Source organism: Pieris brassicae, chromosome 1, assembly GCF_905147105.1.
Source record: "Pieris brassicae chromosome 1, ilPieBrab1.1, whole genome shotgun sequence".
Taxonomy (NCBI): domain Eukaryota; kingdom Metazoa; phylum Arthropoda; class Insecta; order Lepidoptera; family Pieridae; genus Pieris; species Pieris brassicae.
Genome location: NC_059665.1, coordinates 22,610,516 through 22,627,554, shown reverse-complemented (window position 1 = coordinate 22,627,554; position 17,039 = coordinate 22,610,516). Strand labels below are relative to the sequence as shown.

Here is a 17,039-nt window from a genome sequence, read left to right as displayed (position 1 = left end):
TATCTGTTACTACTGTCATAGTGTCGATCGGTGAATTATGTCAATTTCCGTTATGATTGTCAATTGACTTAATACTACACTCCTACTTCCATAGAAGTAATAGTGTTCTGTGACTACTACAGATACAAACTACTCTCATACCCTGTTATGTTAAATTGTTTAGTAAATAAATTATAGAAAAAATCAAAACAAACATAATGATCATTTTTGTTAATAAGTTAGAATGTAATTCGTAAGTTTTAAACATTCCTCACAGGACTAAGTCACATAAGATCTTAAAGGTATGTAACAGTTACTTAAAGTGATTAATAGGAATTTGCCATTTTAATATGTAAACATGAAACTTGTTAATATTTTCAGATATGGATAATTTACATCCAACAGTGAGTTTACCTCATATCGTTCAGGTTTATCAGCCCGCTGTTCAGCCACCACTCTCAAACCAGGACTCTATAAACGACTCGTTAAACTTTCAAAATGTTCTTCAGAGTCAAACAGTTATGTCTTGTCACCAAATTCACTTGCAGAATGTTCAACAGACTATGCATGCTTCAATACCAGGGCCACAAAATGAGTGTCAACCTCTGCATATTACATCCCATGTAATTCTACCACAAGTGCCATTAATTAAACACTCTTTAAATGGAAGTGTACATCAGCAGTATTATAGTCAGTATAATACAGTATCTAAAGAAACAAAACCAGAGCCCAATCTTCCTATTATTGTTAAAAATGAGGATTTGTAAGTATTTCAATTTATCTCCAAAAAAACTATTGAAAGTTTAGTAATTTTTAATTAATTTTATATGTGCATAGGTTATTTGCAATATTTGAAATAAAATAAAATTAATATTAGCTTATTTTCAGGGTAAAATCTGAAGTGAGAAATAAAATTAATAAGGAGAATTTAACGAGGAGGCGTAGAATACTTCGTGTGCCAGACCCTAGCCAGTGGCAAAACAATATTCGTAAAAAAAAATGTCAACAAGGTGAAGCCTATATTAGTCGGAGAGGCAAGCTTGTACCAGAAAAGCAAATTCGTAACAAAAAAGACTGCTTAAATTCTTGCCGTTTCAAGTGCATGGAGAAAATCAATGATGAAGACAGACAACTTCTGTTCAAATCATTTTATTCTCTAGATACCAATGAAAAAAAGTACTTCCTTCTTAATACAACTGAGAGACACTTAATTAAGACTAAAGATAGGCCGTGTGATGGCAAAAGAAACTATACATACAAATATTTCTTTTATATAAGAACAGATAAGTTTGTTGTCTGTAAAAATTTTTATTTAGGAACATTAGCAATATCTCAAAAACCAATATATAATGTGCATTTAAATAAATCTGAGGTGAATATACCGAAAAGGGATGGAAGAGGTTTATCTAGTTGCCATCCATTACCAGAGAGAGAAAAAGATAGAGTGAGAAAACATATAATGTCCCTAGAAACAATTGACTCTAAACCAATAAACCCATTTTCTTTAAAGCAGCAATATTTAGATTCAAATCTGACTGTTAAACAAATGTATATAATGTATGTAACTGAATGTGAAAAAATTGGTGAATCTCCATTAAAAGAATCTATGTATAGAAAAATATTTAAAAATGAGTTTAACATATGTTTTAAGAAAGAGAAGGTGTGTGGTAAATGTAAGGGTCCAATAGTATAGTAAAAATAAATGATACTATAAATAGTCCAATTAGTTTAATAATGTTTATTGACATATGGGATTTGAGAGGAAAACATTAAATTGTATTTGAGGGTTACAGTATGTTTATCTGAGTTAGTATTTACATACAAATCCTGATACAAATATTTGTACTTAACAGTTTTGTCAACTGTTAATTTTCACCTGCTATTGAACAATTACAATTAAATTTATTTACTATACAGTTCAAATAAATTTGTGACCTAAGACAAGGATTCTTAATGTTGAATTTTTTTATATGCTAACTTTAAAAAAAAATACAAAAGAATATTTGTAAAATAATATATTAAAGGTTTTCATAAAGCACATATTGGTTTCATTTACTTTTGTTATTTATAAGAGATAAAGGGCAAAGGAGCAGTTGGGTCAGTTACGAGTTATTTGCAAACTGCAACAATAAGTCGCATGCGCAAAAATGAGGCTGCTCTGTACTCCTTATAGGTGTGATGCGACTTCTTCTTCGCGAGCTCTAGTCAATAGACTTTTCCCTTATAATAAAAATATATCTATTTTCAAAACACGTTTATTTGAGTCATGTAGAGGTTCTAAATGTATATACAAAATAATTACAAATATTTATTAAGAAACCTTATATTACGACTGGACACGGCAAGACTTACAAATTTAAAACTTCTTGCTGAAAACTAATGAATATCGTCTAAGAACTAGGTAACTATATAATCACAAATACCTTTCTTATATTTAAAAACAAACTTGATTATAATATAAAGCAAGTAGTGGTTGTATATAATATTAAGGAATCTAGTTTAAAATTCATAAAGAAACGCCTGATAAAAATTTGAGGCAAATCTGTTTTTACAGTACAAAGAAATTACAGTTGTTTAAAAATTCAAAGCAAAATTAAGTAATTTTAATCAAATTTTTGGGTGTTATTAGTTTACTGACACGGCACTACTAGTACCGTGCTTTTATTCTACGATGCTTATTAAATGTCTTTTCTGTTAATGCCATTACATACTTATATAGTGCACACAATATAACATATCGGCATCATCCGATTTATAGACTATTATAAAAAAAGCCGCATACAATTAATTATTATTCTTTTTACGTTCTCAAAAGAATTATCACAAAATATTGTATGATTTATATCTGTTGTTAGACTTCTATTTAATTTGTGCAGGTATCAAAATGCAGACTAATTCCTCTCCAGCTTCAGTCTTCAGTTCCCATTTTACGTCAACGCTTACTTTTGGATACGCTTTGAGTACTGCTAATGTTGTTTTGTATGCTTGCTTTTCACCCGCCTTGAACATTAATAAATAACATGTATTATTATTTTAAAGCAGCGTATTGTTACTACAATATATTAACAGCATCCACTTGCACACATAATTTGTCAGGCGCTTAAATTTCGATTTATCGGCGATTTCTGATGTGTTTTGTTAATTTCGTGTCTACTATTAAGCTATTGTTTCTTTACAAGTATACTCATCCTGTTTTTTTAATAAAACGAAAAACACAATGTATTTTAGGATAGAATGTATTAGAATAATAAAAATCAGACTTGCTCCTACATTAAACAATACTGATTTATCTTGAATAAACAAACGGTTTTTACCAAGTTTTATAGGCATTTCTCTTGTATCTTGAAAATACTATAGTCAATAATAAGCCATAAAATTCGCCTACCTTAAGGGGGCATGTCAGACCGTTTCCTTTACAAGCGTCTGGCTGTGAAATCGGGAATGGAACCGGCAAATTCATGATGATACCATGCACTACTGTCTCAACCGAAGTAACCGCTTTAGCTGCAACATTGAAAGGTGTGATGTAGTTTTCTTATGCTAAAACTATTCGTAAAGATACAAAAAATAAAGTATTTGTATTGATGTATAAGAAATGTGCAAAGGTGAAAGATAACGAAGCGATACTGATTTTCTCTGATCCAAAATTTTCTCATTCAACATTCTTATTAAAATATAGTTTTGAGTTTTTATTGATCATTTACCTATACATACACTTATTTTTCTTATTCTTATATTAGCTTTTAGAATCCTGTGCGTAGTCTTTAGGTATATTACATTAAATACGATACTTTTTAAGATAAAGAATAATTGTAATATGATTGGATGGTAAGCTTTGACCAAAACGTGTTTTTCGTAAATAATTGGATGAATCATAGTTTTGATAAAAGCAATTTTACTGATTAAATTTTTCATGGATCTGTTGTTGATACATACAAGGGGTAAAGTCAATGTTGATTGTGACATTGGTATTCCTCTTAAGAATGCATGACTTCGCATCCATGGAACAGCCACTGACGCCTACATTTTGGATAGTAGCTAATCTCGAACCTAAAATAGAAAAACATATAATGTTATTATTAATGTTTATTTTATTTTTATTTTTTACCCAATATTTTACACAATAGTAGCTCCATTACACATTACCTCAATGTGGCAACTGTACATTTATGTGACATTCAAAACAATACATACACAGAAAAAAACAAAACAACATTAATTAGTAATAAATTAAAATATTTACAACAAACAATATTAGGAACTGAAATGACGCAGACCTTTTGTCAGCTAACTCAACAGACAATTAAAAGCGTCTGTTAATCCATTCAGTTCACTATTTATTTCCATATATTGTGTTATGTCTCTTTTCGAGAAGTTAGTTTTCGCTGAGGGAACGAATAATCGTCGCCTCCGAACGTAAGCATCAGGCACCAGGTTCTAGGCACTGTCTTTAAGGAAGCCTAACCATGGCTTAGTAGCTAGGTATAGTATATAGTAATTACAGATACTCTCGCAGCGTTTAACCCTTCTGAGTTCGATTTCAGAAATTGTTTCAGTTACATATTAAACAAATTCAGACAATGAAATTATCGGCCCTACGGGCTACGGAAATTTAAAAAAGACTACTCTACTGGTAATAAAGATGTACCGACATTGTTGTAACGATAGATGAACGAGAACTTAAGAAGCACTCCGAGAGCTTAGTTGGAAAACGTCAATCAACTACAATATGAGTAGTAAACTATACAGATTGTATGGTAAGTCGATACGCAATATCAACAAAAATTATCGTAGTGACGAATCGAACAGCTAGCATCGGAATACCGGACGTTGACATATCGAATGACGTTTAGTTTACTGTCATTTGGGAGGGAAGGCTATAGCCTCTGAGATGCTTGGTGTGCTCAGCAACTCGAGCCTGTCGAGCTCTATAAAGCGCAACGGTTCTACATGGAGTACTGTTCTCATCTCTCGAGGTGAAGTCCAACCCAACCAAAAGTCCCAGAACCAACTTTTTCTACTGGACCGTATTTAAGGATGAGCGATTCGAATGACGACAATTTCCGAGTAGCATGATTCCTTAGGGTTGCGTAGAAATGTGTGTGATGTGATGTTCTACCGCATTTACCATGAAGAGTGTTCAGAGAAGGTGTTCGGATCAATACCTGCAGCTGAGTTTCACCATCGGGCGTCGCGGTAGAAAACGATATTTTACTTATAGTCCTAGACGTCAGTCGTTACATAACTGAGCGTTTTTTTAAGGATGATTTTGCCTTGCACTGCCTCTAACCACTGTGGAACCGGCTACCCACTGAAGTATTTCCTTTTTTTGCCCCCTCTTTTTCTAATACACACTTCATTTCTGAACGTCGTTTTAGGGACGCCGCACAACTTCCTCCACTCTGGGTGCGCCTGGGTGATGACGAAAAAAGTTTGCCCCATATTATAGTAATAATAATTCTATGAGTAATAAATTTAAAAGGTATTGTAAAACATTTTAACCCTTTTTATAAAAAAATATTAATAAGTCTCTTTGCAATATTAGCTTGCTTCAAAGAAAATTTTGTCTTAATTCATATTCATAGGCATTTTACCAGTCAATTAAGCATCAAAGTAAAACGTTTTACTAATCGTTCTTAATATTTTATAAGAAATTGCTATTATGAATTTCTTTCAAATAATTTATATGAATCATTGATCCCTAAGTACATCCAAATTTTATTTATTTACCCAGTTGGCTATAGGGTTTATCCAGTTGCAGTAGAACCTAAATTCCCTAATTGAATCGCATCTTTCGAGCTATGACCTAAAAAGTGAAACGTTCTGAACTGTCTAATTTATTCGATGTTATAGAATAAATGAACGTTGAAACAATTTAGTCTTTTAGTCATACATGCTGTGTCGGTAGTGCTGGTTAGTGACTTTAGTGCACGTGGCGAGATGCCGATTAGATGTTACAGCATTTCACCACGGAAAAAGAAAGTGGCTTCAGCGTATCACCCTGAGTTCGAACGTTCGATACCAGACATCAATGGCTTCCTGTGAGCGCATTTAACAATCGCTCGAACGGTGAAGGAACCGTGATGAAACGATCATGCACATATACCAATATGTCGAAGATGTGTGTCAAGCACAGAAGGTTGATCACCTAATTGCGTATTAGAGTTGATGAAGGAGAATGACTACTATATTATTATCTTCATATGGTATCTCTGGAAATCTTGGAAATAAAAGATCTTTGTTTGATCTGTTTAATCAGATTAATGATACGAGTGGAAAAAAAACGTGCTGATAATCATTTAGAAATTGATAAGATATTATATTAACGTGGAGTTCTTGTAAGTTATAACTTTTTAAAAGTAAGTTTAATCGAGAATTGTCTTGATCTCTATTTAGTTAATGTGTAAAGGTATGTGAGACACATTTTTGTGTCATAGATCATTGTAATCCAACAATGATTAGGTCATTTAAAAATCCAGCAATTTCATGTAATTTTTCTGTACTCTGTTGGTGTATAAAAACATACTCGTAAGCTAGCTTATCAATTGCAGATGATATATCACCAACAACTTCACTATCCCAATCGGGTAATTGCATTAAAACTTCCAAATCACTATGACGAGAACTGGAGAACGACGAAAATGAACACATTTTACTAATGAATATAAAGTTGGATGATCGTAATACCGATCCATAAGCCATAAACCTACAAATTTCTCCGATAGCTATCCGGAATTGATTTGGCCAATCTGAGCAACTGTCAAAATGGACATATAGGTTATTGGCATGTGTAAACACTAATTTTCATACAGAGGGCAATCTTCAATCTCTGATCGGTCCTCTGAAGGATTGGTTGAAAAAATAGTATGGTAACTCAATCTATGATATGAATATTGGCATGCTTTTCTGTAGAAATGGATTGAATTGTCGATCTAAGTAGGCTAAAATGGGATTGGGATTGAATATTAGTTTTGGCCGTTAGTAACACTTGCGTTTTGTATCTGTTTTTATCGGGATTTAAATCGACGACTTCGCCATATATGTATTAGTTTATATATATATATATCTATATTATTTATATATGAACTGCGCAATTCGCTTAATAATAATATTTCATTTTGGAATATGGATATGTGCCGCTGTAAGATTACTTATTAATAAATAAATAAAATAAATCAGTTGTTAGGAATGTTATCTATATAAATACTATTGCTATTTCTATAAATAAACTATTCTATAATTATTCAAAAAGAGTTATACATATAATGTTATTACTCTGAGATGCGGATCTGTCCAGGATAAAGCCTATTATATTATATTATTATAAACTTTTGCCAGGGTAGCTTCAATCTGGTCTTCTTTTGGTCTATCATATGTAAGGCAAGACTCTTAGCCATTATGAAACCTTTATTCAGTATAATTTGGAACTTTAACATTTCTTTTAAGCTCCAAAACACCAGGTTGTGGAGATGCGGTGCTCGAGTTGTTAGTCGTGCCTTTGTTTCCACTGCCATTCTCGTATACTTATATTTTAAAAAATCACACTTAAGAAATAGTCTTTGTCTTTTTAAAATTGGTTGAGTACTTTATGAGATACCATTAATAATCCGTTACTACGCATCTTTCGAAGGAACACGAAAACTTTTCATATTACCAACTTTTTTTGAAGTCGGTGTTAATTTATTTGAACCAATTTATTACCTTTTATGAATTAAAGAAATCTAGGTGAACAACAAAGAACGGTTCATTGTTTGATACACAATTTTATCTTACAATAATAAGCCCAGAAGAAAGGCACACAATTGTCAGTCGTAAGGATAAGGAGAAAATTTGTATGGAAACAATGAGACGTTATTAAGAATAATAAACAAAATTGGCAAAATAAAATCAAATTCAAAATGCTAAACGAAAGAAAAAAAAAACAAGTGAATCAAAACATGACGATAACTATAGACCTATTTCAGTATATGTCCACAATATATCCTTTAATAAATATTGTTAATTGGCGTTAATGAAAGCCTAATATATATTTCGGTCTGAATCAGAGTACAAAGATTAAAGTTAAATAATAATGCGTACGTTATCAAAACTATAGTCCTTCTGTCAATATTATTTAGTTAATATATTTTGTTTGTCATTAAACCAATGAATATTGCAACGTACAGAAATTAAAATAGATTTGCTATCAATGTCAAGAAGCATTGCTCGTTTACTCTTATAAAACCCATGGGATCACCCACTCGCGAATGTGTTGCCGACTTTACAATGAACACACTATTTTCTTCAATGGTTCTAAATCGAAATGATTTAGATATCTGTCAATACATAAGATTTATCTTTAGGATAGCTGCATCATCATAGTGGTAACGGGGAACGTGGAATGGTAAACAATAAGTCCTAATTACCTATTATTATTAAACATTTATTCCAGTCTACAAGGACACATGCTGTTGTATTTATAGCAAATAACTAAAACCTCTTTACTTACCACAATCCGAATAAAACTTTGCCTGAGCACTGGCCACTAACAAAGCGAGGAAAAAATAAAACATTTTTAAATCTTTGGAAAATCGCGCGCTAACGAATTGTTCGACTCGCGCGTTCACACTGACGATAGGATGGGCTCACAACTCGATGCTTCTTTATGCGCCCGCGCCGGTCAAAGAATATCATTTTATTGTATCAGTTCATTGAACGTTAACATAAATAGTTTATAATCTGTACCTTTTTGGGACGAGATAATCAAGTAATTCAAAATAACTATATCGATAAAATGTCTCATTCTATAGTTGCTTTTTAAAATTGCTGGTTAACGATTTGACCCTTTTTTACATATAATAGGTGGAAAAGAAGCAAGGCGTACCTTATCTTAAGTGCTACTGCCGCCCATAGACAGTCATGTGACTGCAATGTTGCGAGCTGGCTTGAAAGGTTGCCGGCCTTTTAAATAAACAAATGATTTTTTCTCTCCTTTTACATGTCCGCTTATAGCCAATATACCAGTAAAACCCGATATTTGTTTCCATCATCCTTACCTACCAAATAACTTAAAATATCTTTAAAAGCAATGAAATTAATACCATAAGGCTATATCTGTGTAATAAAATGAATAGTCTATGATGAAACCGGAAGCGCACACTAGTGCGAATGGTTCAGGAAAATTGTGCGCACACGTTGCGCATTACCGATTAGTCTCGTTATTGCAAACAAATTATTGTAAATACAAACTAGTTTTGGCTACTTAAGAATATTTAAAAACTCTGGTAGGCTATTAAAATACTCTTACTTTTTGGATCAGATCTCATCACAGATATGAGGTACTGCTCAATTACTTCTTAACGCATATGTTACGACAGGAGCGCTAACCGAAAATATTACTGTGTTAGCGCTCCAGTATATAATTTTTCTCCAGTGATATCTCGAAAATATTTTTAAGTCAAAGTAAGAAATAGACATTGGCTGTGCCAAAAATCAATCTGGAACTATTAGGATAAACACATTTTGTTTGGAAATTAAGGTTTACAATAATTAACCAAAATAATTAAAAGTTCTTCCGAATAGTCTTTAAAGATCGACTTGGTGACTTGGAATTTTGGAAAAACTTATTATTCAATGAATAATTGAGACACTGCAGTTAATATAAATGTAATAACATGATATGTACAATACAAATATTATAAGTATTGACCAATTCATATGACTAATAATGTATAATGGAAAATTCCTTTAAATACCAATTTGCGTGTCATTGTGCGTGGCAGAACTTACTATCGTACCACCTTACACATTTTTGTACCATATTCTTGCAATAAATTATTATTATTATTAAAAACAGTTGCCAACATACGGCCAAGCCAAGGTAGCAAACTTTAAGATGTTGTCATTGGAAAATCGAAATTAATAGATGTTTCATTTGTAATTAATTACTTAACAATCAGATCGATTGTATCAACCTTTTTATTTCGTGTACCCTCTAGATACCCCAGGTATCATCCTATCATTCCATTTGTCCCTCCTTTACGGATCGCGTTTTGGCCTCACTCACCGATGTTCAGATTGATCATTCTGATAAACGAGTTCGGTCTGCATTTCCATAAATGCTCCCGAATTAAAATAATAAATTTTAAACTATGAAAGTCTCTCAAAAAGTCTCATTCATTAAAATTTATTATTTTAATTCGTGAATGTTATGTTTGCCTATAAGTGCAATATTTTCTAAATAAATAACCAATATTGTTATCTCTGAATGATTCATACATTGACACTGACTAATATAACCTAGATGACTTCATCCAATTAATCCGATTACTTTGTACTGCACTGCTACTGCTTAACCAAAACTCGAGAATTGCTATGGGAAGTAACATGGTAGCCGTACTAGTCAAAACAATCAGGACAAATACACAATAGCTTGATAGATTCAATGTCTGCTTAACATCCGTGATTCCTATATGGTTACTGATAGTTATAAATACGCGGAAAGTAGGTGCTCAAATCATTTTACACGTCGTTTCAAGAAATATAGTACAATTACAATAATGTAATTAAATAATCAGACGTACAACGGGCGATTTCCAGGCCACCACTGTAAGGAAAAGTTAAATTAAATGAGAACAATTGGTTAGACATAAATAATGGAAAAAATAAACCAATTAAGACATACGCAGACAATGAGAAGGACAAATAAATGTCGAGATATGATGTGGACAGTTAATGCTTGTACAGTAGAGATTCAAAGGAAGAGATAAGGAGCTACTTGACAAGGACAGGAAGTGAACTCCATGGCCTCACTACTAAGACCCTTAACGATTTACCGAGCGTAACAAGAACTATTATTACCCATGAATTCTTTCAAGAGTTTTTGGATTGAAGTCGATGTATTAGGTCCTTACATATGAAATTGGCGTATTTCGTACTGGCCACTTTAATCACGATGTTCTCCTCTTTGGTAAGGAATTCCAAATTCAAATTTGTACAGCATTTGTATTTGTGCTTCGATGACCGTCATTCATTTGTTTTTTCTTCTGTTTTTTTCTGTTTGTGTCACTCATTTTACAAAATGGAAAACTTAAAGTATCGCATTATTTACAAGTACGAGTTCCGCCGTGGCACTAGGCACTAGTGCTGCGGAAACGACTCGAAGGGTGAATGATGTGTATGGCGGTCATGTTGCAAAAGAAAACACAGTTCGTTTTTGGTTCCAACGTTTTCGTTCTGGAAATTTCGACCTGCAGAACAAGCCCCGTGGACGGCCTGAGACCCAAGTTGATAATGAAGTATTGAAGGCTATTGTGGAAGCGGATCCATCGCAAACCACATCCGAGTTAGCTGCAGGCTGCGGTGTTAGTGATAAAACTGTTTTAATTCACTTGAAGTAAATTGGGAAGATTAAAAAGCTTGAAAGGTGGGTACCTCACGAATTGACTGAAGCAAACCGGCAAACGCGCGTCGGCTGCTGCGTTACATTACTGAACCGGCACAATAATGAAGGTATTTTAAACCGAATCATTACCTGTGATGGAAAATGCATTCTTTACGATAATCGGAAGCGCTCAGCGCAATGGTTGGATCCTGGCCAGTGAGGCAAATCCTGCCCCAAGCGAAAATTAACCCCAAAAAAGTTACTTGTAACCGTTTGGTGGACTAGTGCCGGTATTGTTCATTGCAGTTTTCTCAAATCTGGCCAGACTATTACGGCTGATGTCTATTGTCAGCAATTGCAAACCATGATGGAAAAGCTAGCGGCTAAATAACCTAGGCTGGTCAATCGCTCCACGCCACTGCTACTTCACGACAACGCTAGACCACACACTGCACAACAGAGGGCTACCAAATTAGAAGAGCTTCAATTGGAATGTCTAAGACATCCTCCGTACTCCTTGCTCCAACAGATTACCATTTTTTTCGAAATTTGGACAACTTCTTGCAAGGGAAAAATTTTAACTCTGATGGGGCAGTCCAAATCGCCTGCACAGATTTTATTGATTCCCATCCGACTGTTTTTTTTAGTAAAGGAATCAATGAACTACCTATGAGATGGCAAAAGTGCTTAAAAAACAATGGTTCATACTTTGATTAATTAAATATATTATATTTAAAAATATTCGACTTTTTGTTCCTCCCATACAAAACGCCAATTTCATATGTAAGGACCTAATATAATATAAGTGATATATAATTAAACCGGGACAGTTTAATAATTAATAGTTTTTTATTAATAAGGAAACTTGAACACATCCCAAATACATATATTATAGAAGTCAAGTTGTTTCATAGGAAAGTTTTTTTTTAAGTAATACTAAGATAAATAAAGATAAAAAGGCGATTGGCACGAACGTGTAAATACTAGCAATCAATACATACGCAAAAGAATTACAACATAGATTTTTACATCATGCCTGTGATATATATCATCATCATATCATCATATCAGCTTTTTTAATATCACTTGGGATACTACCTACAAGTCGTAAAAGACGAAAAAAATGGAGCTGTGTTGTAGCGGTGATTCGACAAATTTACCCAATTTTGAAAAAGTAAGTGTTATCGTAATTACACATTACATGTATGGGGCAACACGACGTTATGCATACTATGTATGTAGAAAAACTGTATTTCTATTTTGTGATAGATATTTTAAGCGATCGATTATTCTGCATTCAGTATGACAATCTCTGTTTTTAATCCATCAAAAAACTCGTCACCGCAACCTTTTTTCCTTTTTTTATCTATAAGAATAACTTATAGATAAACACAAACATACTTATTTAAATATGGTATACGAAACAAATTTCCGTTACGAAGCATAGCACAGTAACTTAATACATTTATAAGATACTAAGCTGACCCGGCGAATTTCAAGTCAATGAATTTATTGTAACAGATGAACATAATTCATTTTATGAAAGTTATACAATGAATACGAAATAAATATTAAGTTCACCACTCTATCAAGGTACACAAAAATATATATTTTGTGTTTTTTAAGTAGATTAGTTTACACAAAATTCATTTCTGAACGCGCCCAAAAATATTTGACGACCAATATTTATCAATACTTTTACATTATCTACATTTTACAAATATCAAATATGCCATTATTCGAATATTGTGGCTAATTTTGTCGATCGTGATGAACATTAAATCTTTGACAGTTACGAAACCCTTGGACAATTTGTGTTTGCCAAGATAGTGGTACAATTATCGTTCGTTCGATCGTTCAACTACAAATATCCGCACAATCACCCAATATAAATAGGCATGCAAATGTCATATCAATTTATACAATGTCATATAAGAATTACATTAATATAATGTCAAAGTTAAGTTATTTACAATTGGTGTAAAAATAGTTTGATAGCCATGGCGTAACGATTTTTTAGTAGTTATTCCGGTATTCGAAACAATCAAAAACTATCAAATCCGGTCTAGCTGTTCTGGTGATACAAGCGACTTTTGCTTTAGTTTCGTTATAGACTTAAGATAGTTTGATTGAGACAAATTATAGAAAATTGCCTATGATTTATTTTATTTTGCACTACAACAGAGGAGTGTTGGCCTTGTGGTTTCAACGATCGACCCCTTGGGTTGCAGGTTCGATCCCCGGCTGTGCACCGATGGGCTTTTTGTCTATGTGCTTATTTAACACTCGCTTATACGGTAAAGTAAGACATCGTGAGAAAACCGGCATGTACCGAAGGTTAATCACCTTTTACGCTATTTGGAATTATATCGAAACACAGAGAAATCTGAGGCCCAGACCTTTTTTTTGCGCCATCAGTAACTAAATTATATTAACATTAATAACTATTACTACTAAAAACTATATTGAAATTGATAGTAAAGTTTTGTTATGGAAGAGCTGGGTACCCTGACAGCTATTTTTGCTTAAAAGGTTGCCCAAATCATAATTATAATGCATTGTTCATAATGAATATACCTTTTTTATGCAACCAATATGTCCTGGTCTTTCTAGCCAATAAATGCTTACATAGCGCAGTACGAAGCTCTGTAAATGAGTGGTTTAATTGTAATATCCGCGGCTTAATAAATTACGCCGTCACGATAAAGTTTCTTAGAAATCTACTTTTACACTCCCACGTGTTAGATGAGTGTACAATTTAAACTTTAAATAGAGAATGTTTTATGTTACTACTTTGTTATTCTGGCAAAGGCACTTTTCCACAATGTACACTATCTTTTCGTTTCCGACATTGGATTATTTTCTGAATAAAATTATTTTTTTATTTTCCACAAAACGCATATTTAATCATATCATTAATTGTTAGTACAATCACATATTATCATTAGAGCTTTAATAAAATATGCATACAAAAATAATAATCGTTGATTTGCCAAGATACAGTGGTTAGATCGATCAATTACAAATATCCGCACAATCAGCCATATATAAATAGGCATGCAAATGTTATATCATAGTAAACATTTCTTATTATGAGTATTAGTTCTGTAAGTATAATTTTAAGAAAAAAAATTAAGTTAGTAAGTATTGTATTGCCCCTTTTACCGTAAAAGCCTTCTCCATATTTTTCCATTTCTCTTATTTTCTCTGTTTTTTCTCAATGCGTTGTTTAGATCTAGTTTTCTTGTTTTGGATAATAGGAATCTTACGTTGAAAATGTATAATTTTAATTGTTGTGTCGACGAACTTTCGAGGAAATGGAAATGATGTCTGCTGGCCCATATCCGCTCCTTTTCTTGTCCTTCTCGAAGATGCGAACCTGGGTTCGCCAAAGATCTTCGGAACTCCAACATCAACGATGGTCGCGAAGTGCGGACTGCAGACTGCATAATGGCTCTGCCAGCAGTCAACCTGCAACCGACAAAGCAACTTCTAAACTTAAACAGAACCAATCTCAAAACAATGATAGGGACAATTACGGGCCATTGTCCCCTTAATAAACATCTTTATGTCCTAGGCGCGACAGACAGCCCCCTGTGCAGATGCTGTTTCAGCGCAGAGGAATCAGTCACCCACGTAGTCCTGGAATGCGAGGCTGTGGCTAAACAATGTGCAGAAATCCTCGGAACAGTGAGGTCGTTCCGTAAAGCCTTCGAAATACCCAGGAGGCTTCTTAGAAGGAGTTAGGCTGGCTTAGTTAGCCAGGACTTTACGCACAATGGACCTATTGAGAGTGCGGAAACTGAGTCCACAAAGCATAACCATAATCATAATTGGTGTGTCGTAGGCCGCCTTTTTTATTATAGTAGTGTCCTGTGCAATGTTTTTCTATATGAATTTGAGGGTACAATTTTTTTAACTTTACTAATTAACTAGCTAACTGTGGAATTGACTCTTGGTTCAATTCCATCATTGACTCTTGGTTGGTCTATCCTGGGAGCTCCAACTCCAAAAAAGAGAGCATACTCCGCAAAGGCCGGCAAAGCACCCACTAAAATGGATCTCCATGACCTGCGATGACTGACTTTTACCGTCGGGTTCGCAGCCCATAATTTACCCTATCCTATTAAAAAAAAACTAAATAAATATAAAAAGCAAAATAGTTTTCATTTTTTTATGTATCTATATTAAAGTTAAATCTATATTTAGTTATAAAGAACTACGGCCGCTAGAAGAACTGTCAAAACAAAATGTCATCACGATATTTTTTCGTAACGAACGTAATTTAATAAACACACAAAGAGATTGGTACGATGAGCGTCGTATTTCAAGCCCGTTTATTTAATAATTACCAAAATATTCAAACGTTTAACATTGGAAAAAAATACAGTCAATAGGAGGATTTTTGGAGACTTAATAATATTTAGCCGCATTACGTTGGCAGACTATTAACATTGACCAAGGCAGTCATAAACTTAACGTGTTAACATAAAAATATAAGCCATGGAAGACCATGCCTTTGTGTTAGCCAGAATAAATTCTGTGAAAGTATCTAAATTCTTGTGACTGAGTCACGACTTTGATTCCCAATGGTAGCGTCGATTATATTTGATTTCGTAATTCTGTTCTGTGTAAAAAAATGGAAAACTCTTTAGATTTCAAATCAAAGGCGTAGAACGGACGAGAACTGGCAAGAACTCTACGTCACTCCTTTGAAGTGAAGAATTCTTTACAAGGTCGTGTATATAACACATACACTTTGTTCTACATGACATGGAATGATCGTGTTTTTTATATTTTTACATCGTATGATAATTTACGCATGAAATAAATTCCTATCGTTCTTCTCGTCATCATCGTCTTAACGATGCTGACGTTGAGCGGGATCGAATATGTGTGTTAGAACGGTTAGCACGGTTTGCGATAGGTAAAATTCACTATTTTTAGTCGAAAGTCAAAAATCATTTACTCATATAGGTACACTTATGAACGTCAAAACAAGAAATATACATTAAATGCTTCTAATTTTACATTTACTGCCAGTTCTTAAATCAACGGCATAGAACGGAAGAGAAGAACTGGCAATAAACTCTCCGCCACTCTTTTTAATCGCTAATTTTTTATTATTACTAAACGTTTGTAAGGAGCTGCAACCATCACACCATGTTCCGCATGACATTTTAGTATGTACCTACATCAACTTATGCCTGCCCTGTCTTGCTATTCAAAATAAATCTGCAATGCCCTTTGTGTTTTGTTCAATAATGCGTTCATGTATCTCGCTATAGCAGTGCGTCTACAATGTTTTGATGTGCCGATGTGGACTGTTTTTCCGCCACGATGCGCGTACGAGCTGTATCACGGGTAAGGCGCGTGCATAGAAGCCCCAACAGCATACTGTTGGTAATAGCAGGAGGCCTGGATTGCTCTTACGATGGTCATTATAATGGACTACATTTGCCCTTCTTGAAGTGAAACTTATTTATCGGCGATATAAAAAAAATTACCGTCACATTTTTTCGGTTACGCGTCACATTTTTCCGTTACGCGCCATCTTTTTCTTGTCCCAACCACGGTTGATACGAAGCCATTAATAACAATAATATATAATAACGATAACAATGATAGTAATAATTCTATTACAATTAATGAAAGTCTGTTATAATCTTAGTAGTAATAATGTAAAATGAAATAATTG

At 33.6% G+C, this 17,039-nt stretch overlaps 2 protein-coding genes across 2 annotated transcripts; one reads left to right on the top strand and one right to left on the bottom strand.

The window, feature by feature from the left end:
* Positions 1–125: 125 nt before the first annotated feature.
* Positions 126–1,927, top strand: LOC123709672. The gene is made up of 3 exons (XM_045661169.1): positions 126–281; positions 361–742; positions 868–1,927. The coding sequence occupies exons 2-3, from the start codon at positions 363–365 to the stop codon at positions 1,670–1,672; spliced, it is 1,185 nt and encodes a 394-aa protein (XP_045517125.1). The 5' UTR covers positions 126–281; positions 361–362; the 3' UTR covers positions 1,673–1,927.
* Positions 1,928–1,977: 50 nt separating this feature from the next.
* LOC123709682 (ecdysteroid-regulated 16 kDa protein-like) lies at positions 1,978–8,622 on the bottom strand. Its single transcript, XM_045661180.1, has 4 exons — positions 8,468–8,622; positions 3,916–4,029; positions 3,365–3,483; positions 1,978–2,979 (listed from the first exon to the last, which is right to left on the bottom strand). The coding sequence occupies exons 1-4, from the start codon at positions 8,529–8,531 to the stop codon at positions 2,839–2,841; spliced, it is 438 nt and encodes a 145-aa protein (XP_045517136.1). The 5' UTR covers positions 8,532–8,622; the 3' UTR covers positions 1,978–2,838.
* Between the last annotated feature and the right edge of the window lie 8,417 nt (positions 8,623–17,039).

Excerpts from the sequence above, each read along its gene's own strand:
- LOC123709672 (XM_045661169.1), top strand. The coding sequence starts at position 363 with ATGGATAATTTACATCCAACAGTGAGTTTACCTCATATCGTTCAGGTT. Across the intron at positions 743-867 it reads ATTGTTAAAAATGAGGATTT|GGTAAAATCTGAAGTGAGAA; the intron begins GTAAGTATTTCA and ends GCTTATTTTCAG.
- LOC123709682 (XM_045661180.1), bottom strand. The coding sequence starts at position 8,531 with ATGTTTTATTTTTTCCTCGCTTTGTTAGTGGCCAGTGCTCAGGCAAAG. Across the intron at positions 4,030-8,467 it reads AAAGTTTTATTCGGATTGTG|GTTCGAGATTAGCTACTATC; the intron begins GTAAGTAAAGAG and ends TTTCTATTTTAG. Across the intron at positions 3,484-3,915 it reads CAACATTGACTTTACCCCTT|CTAAAGCGGTTACTTCGGTT; the intron begins GTATGTATCAAC and ends TCAATGTTGCAG.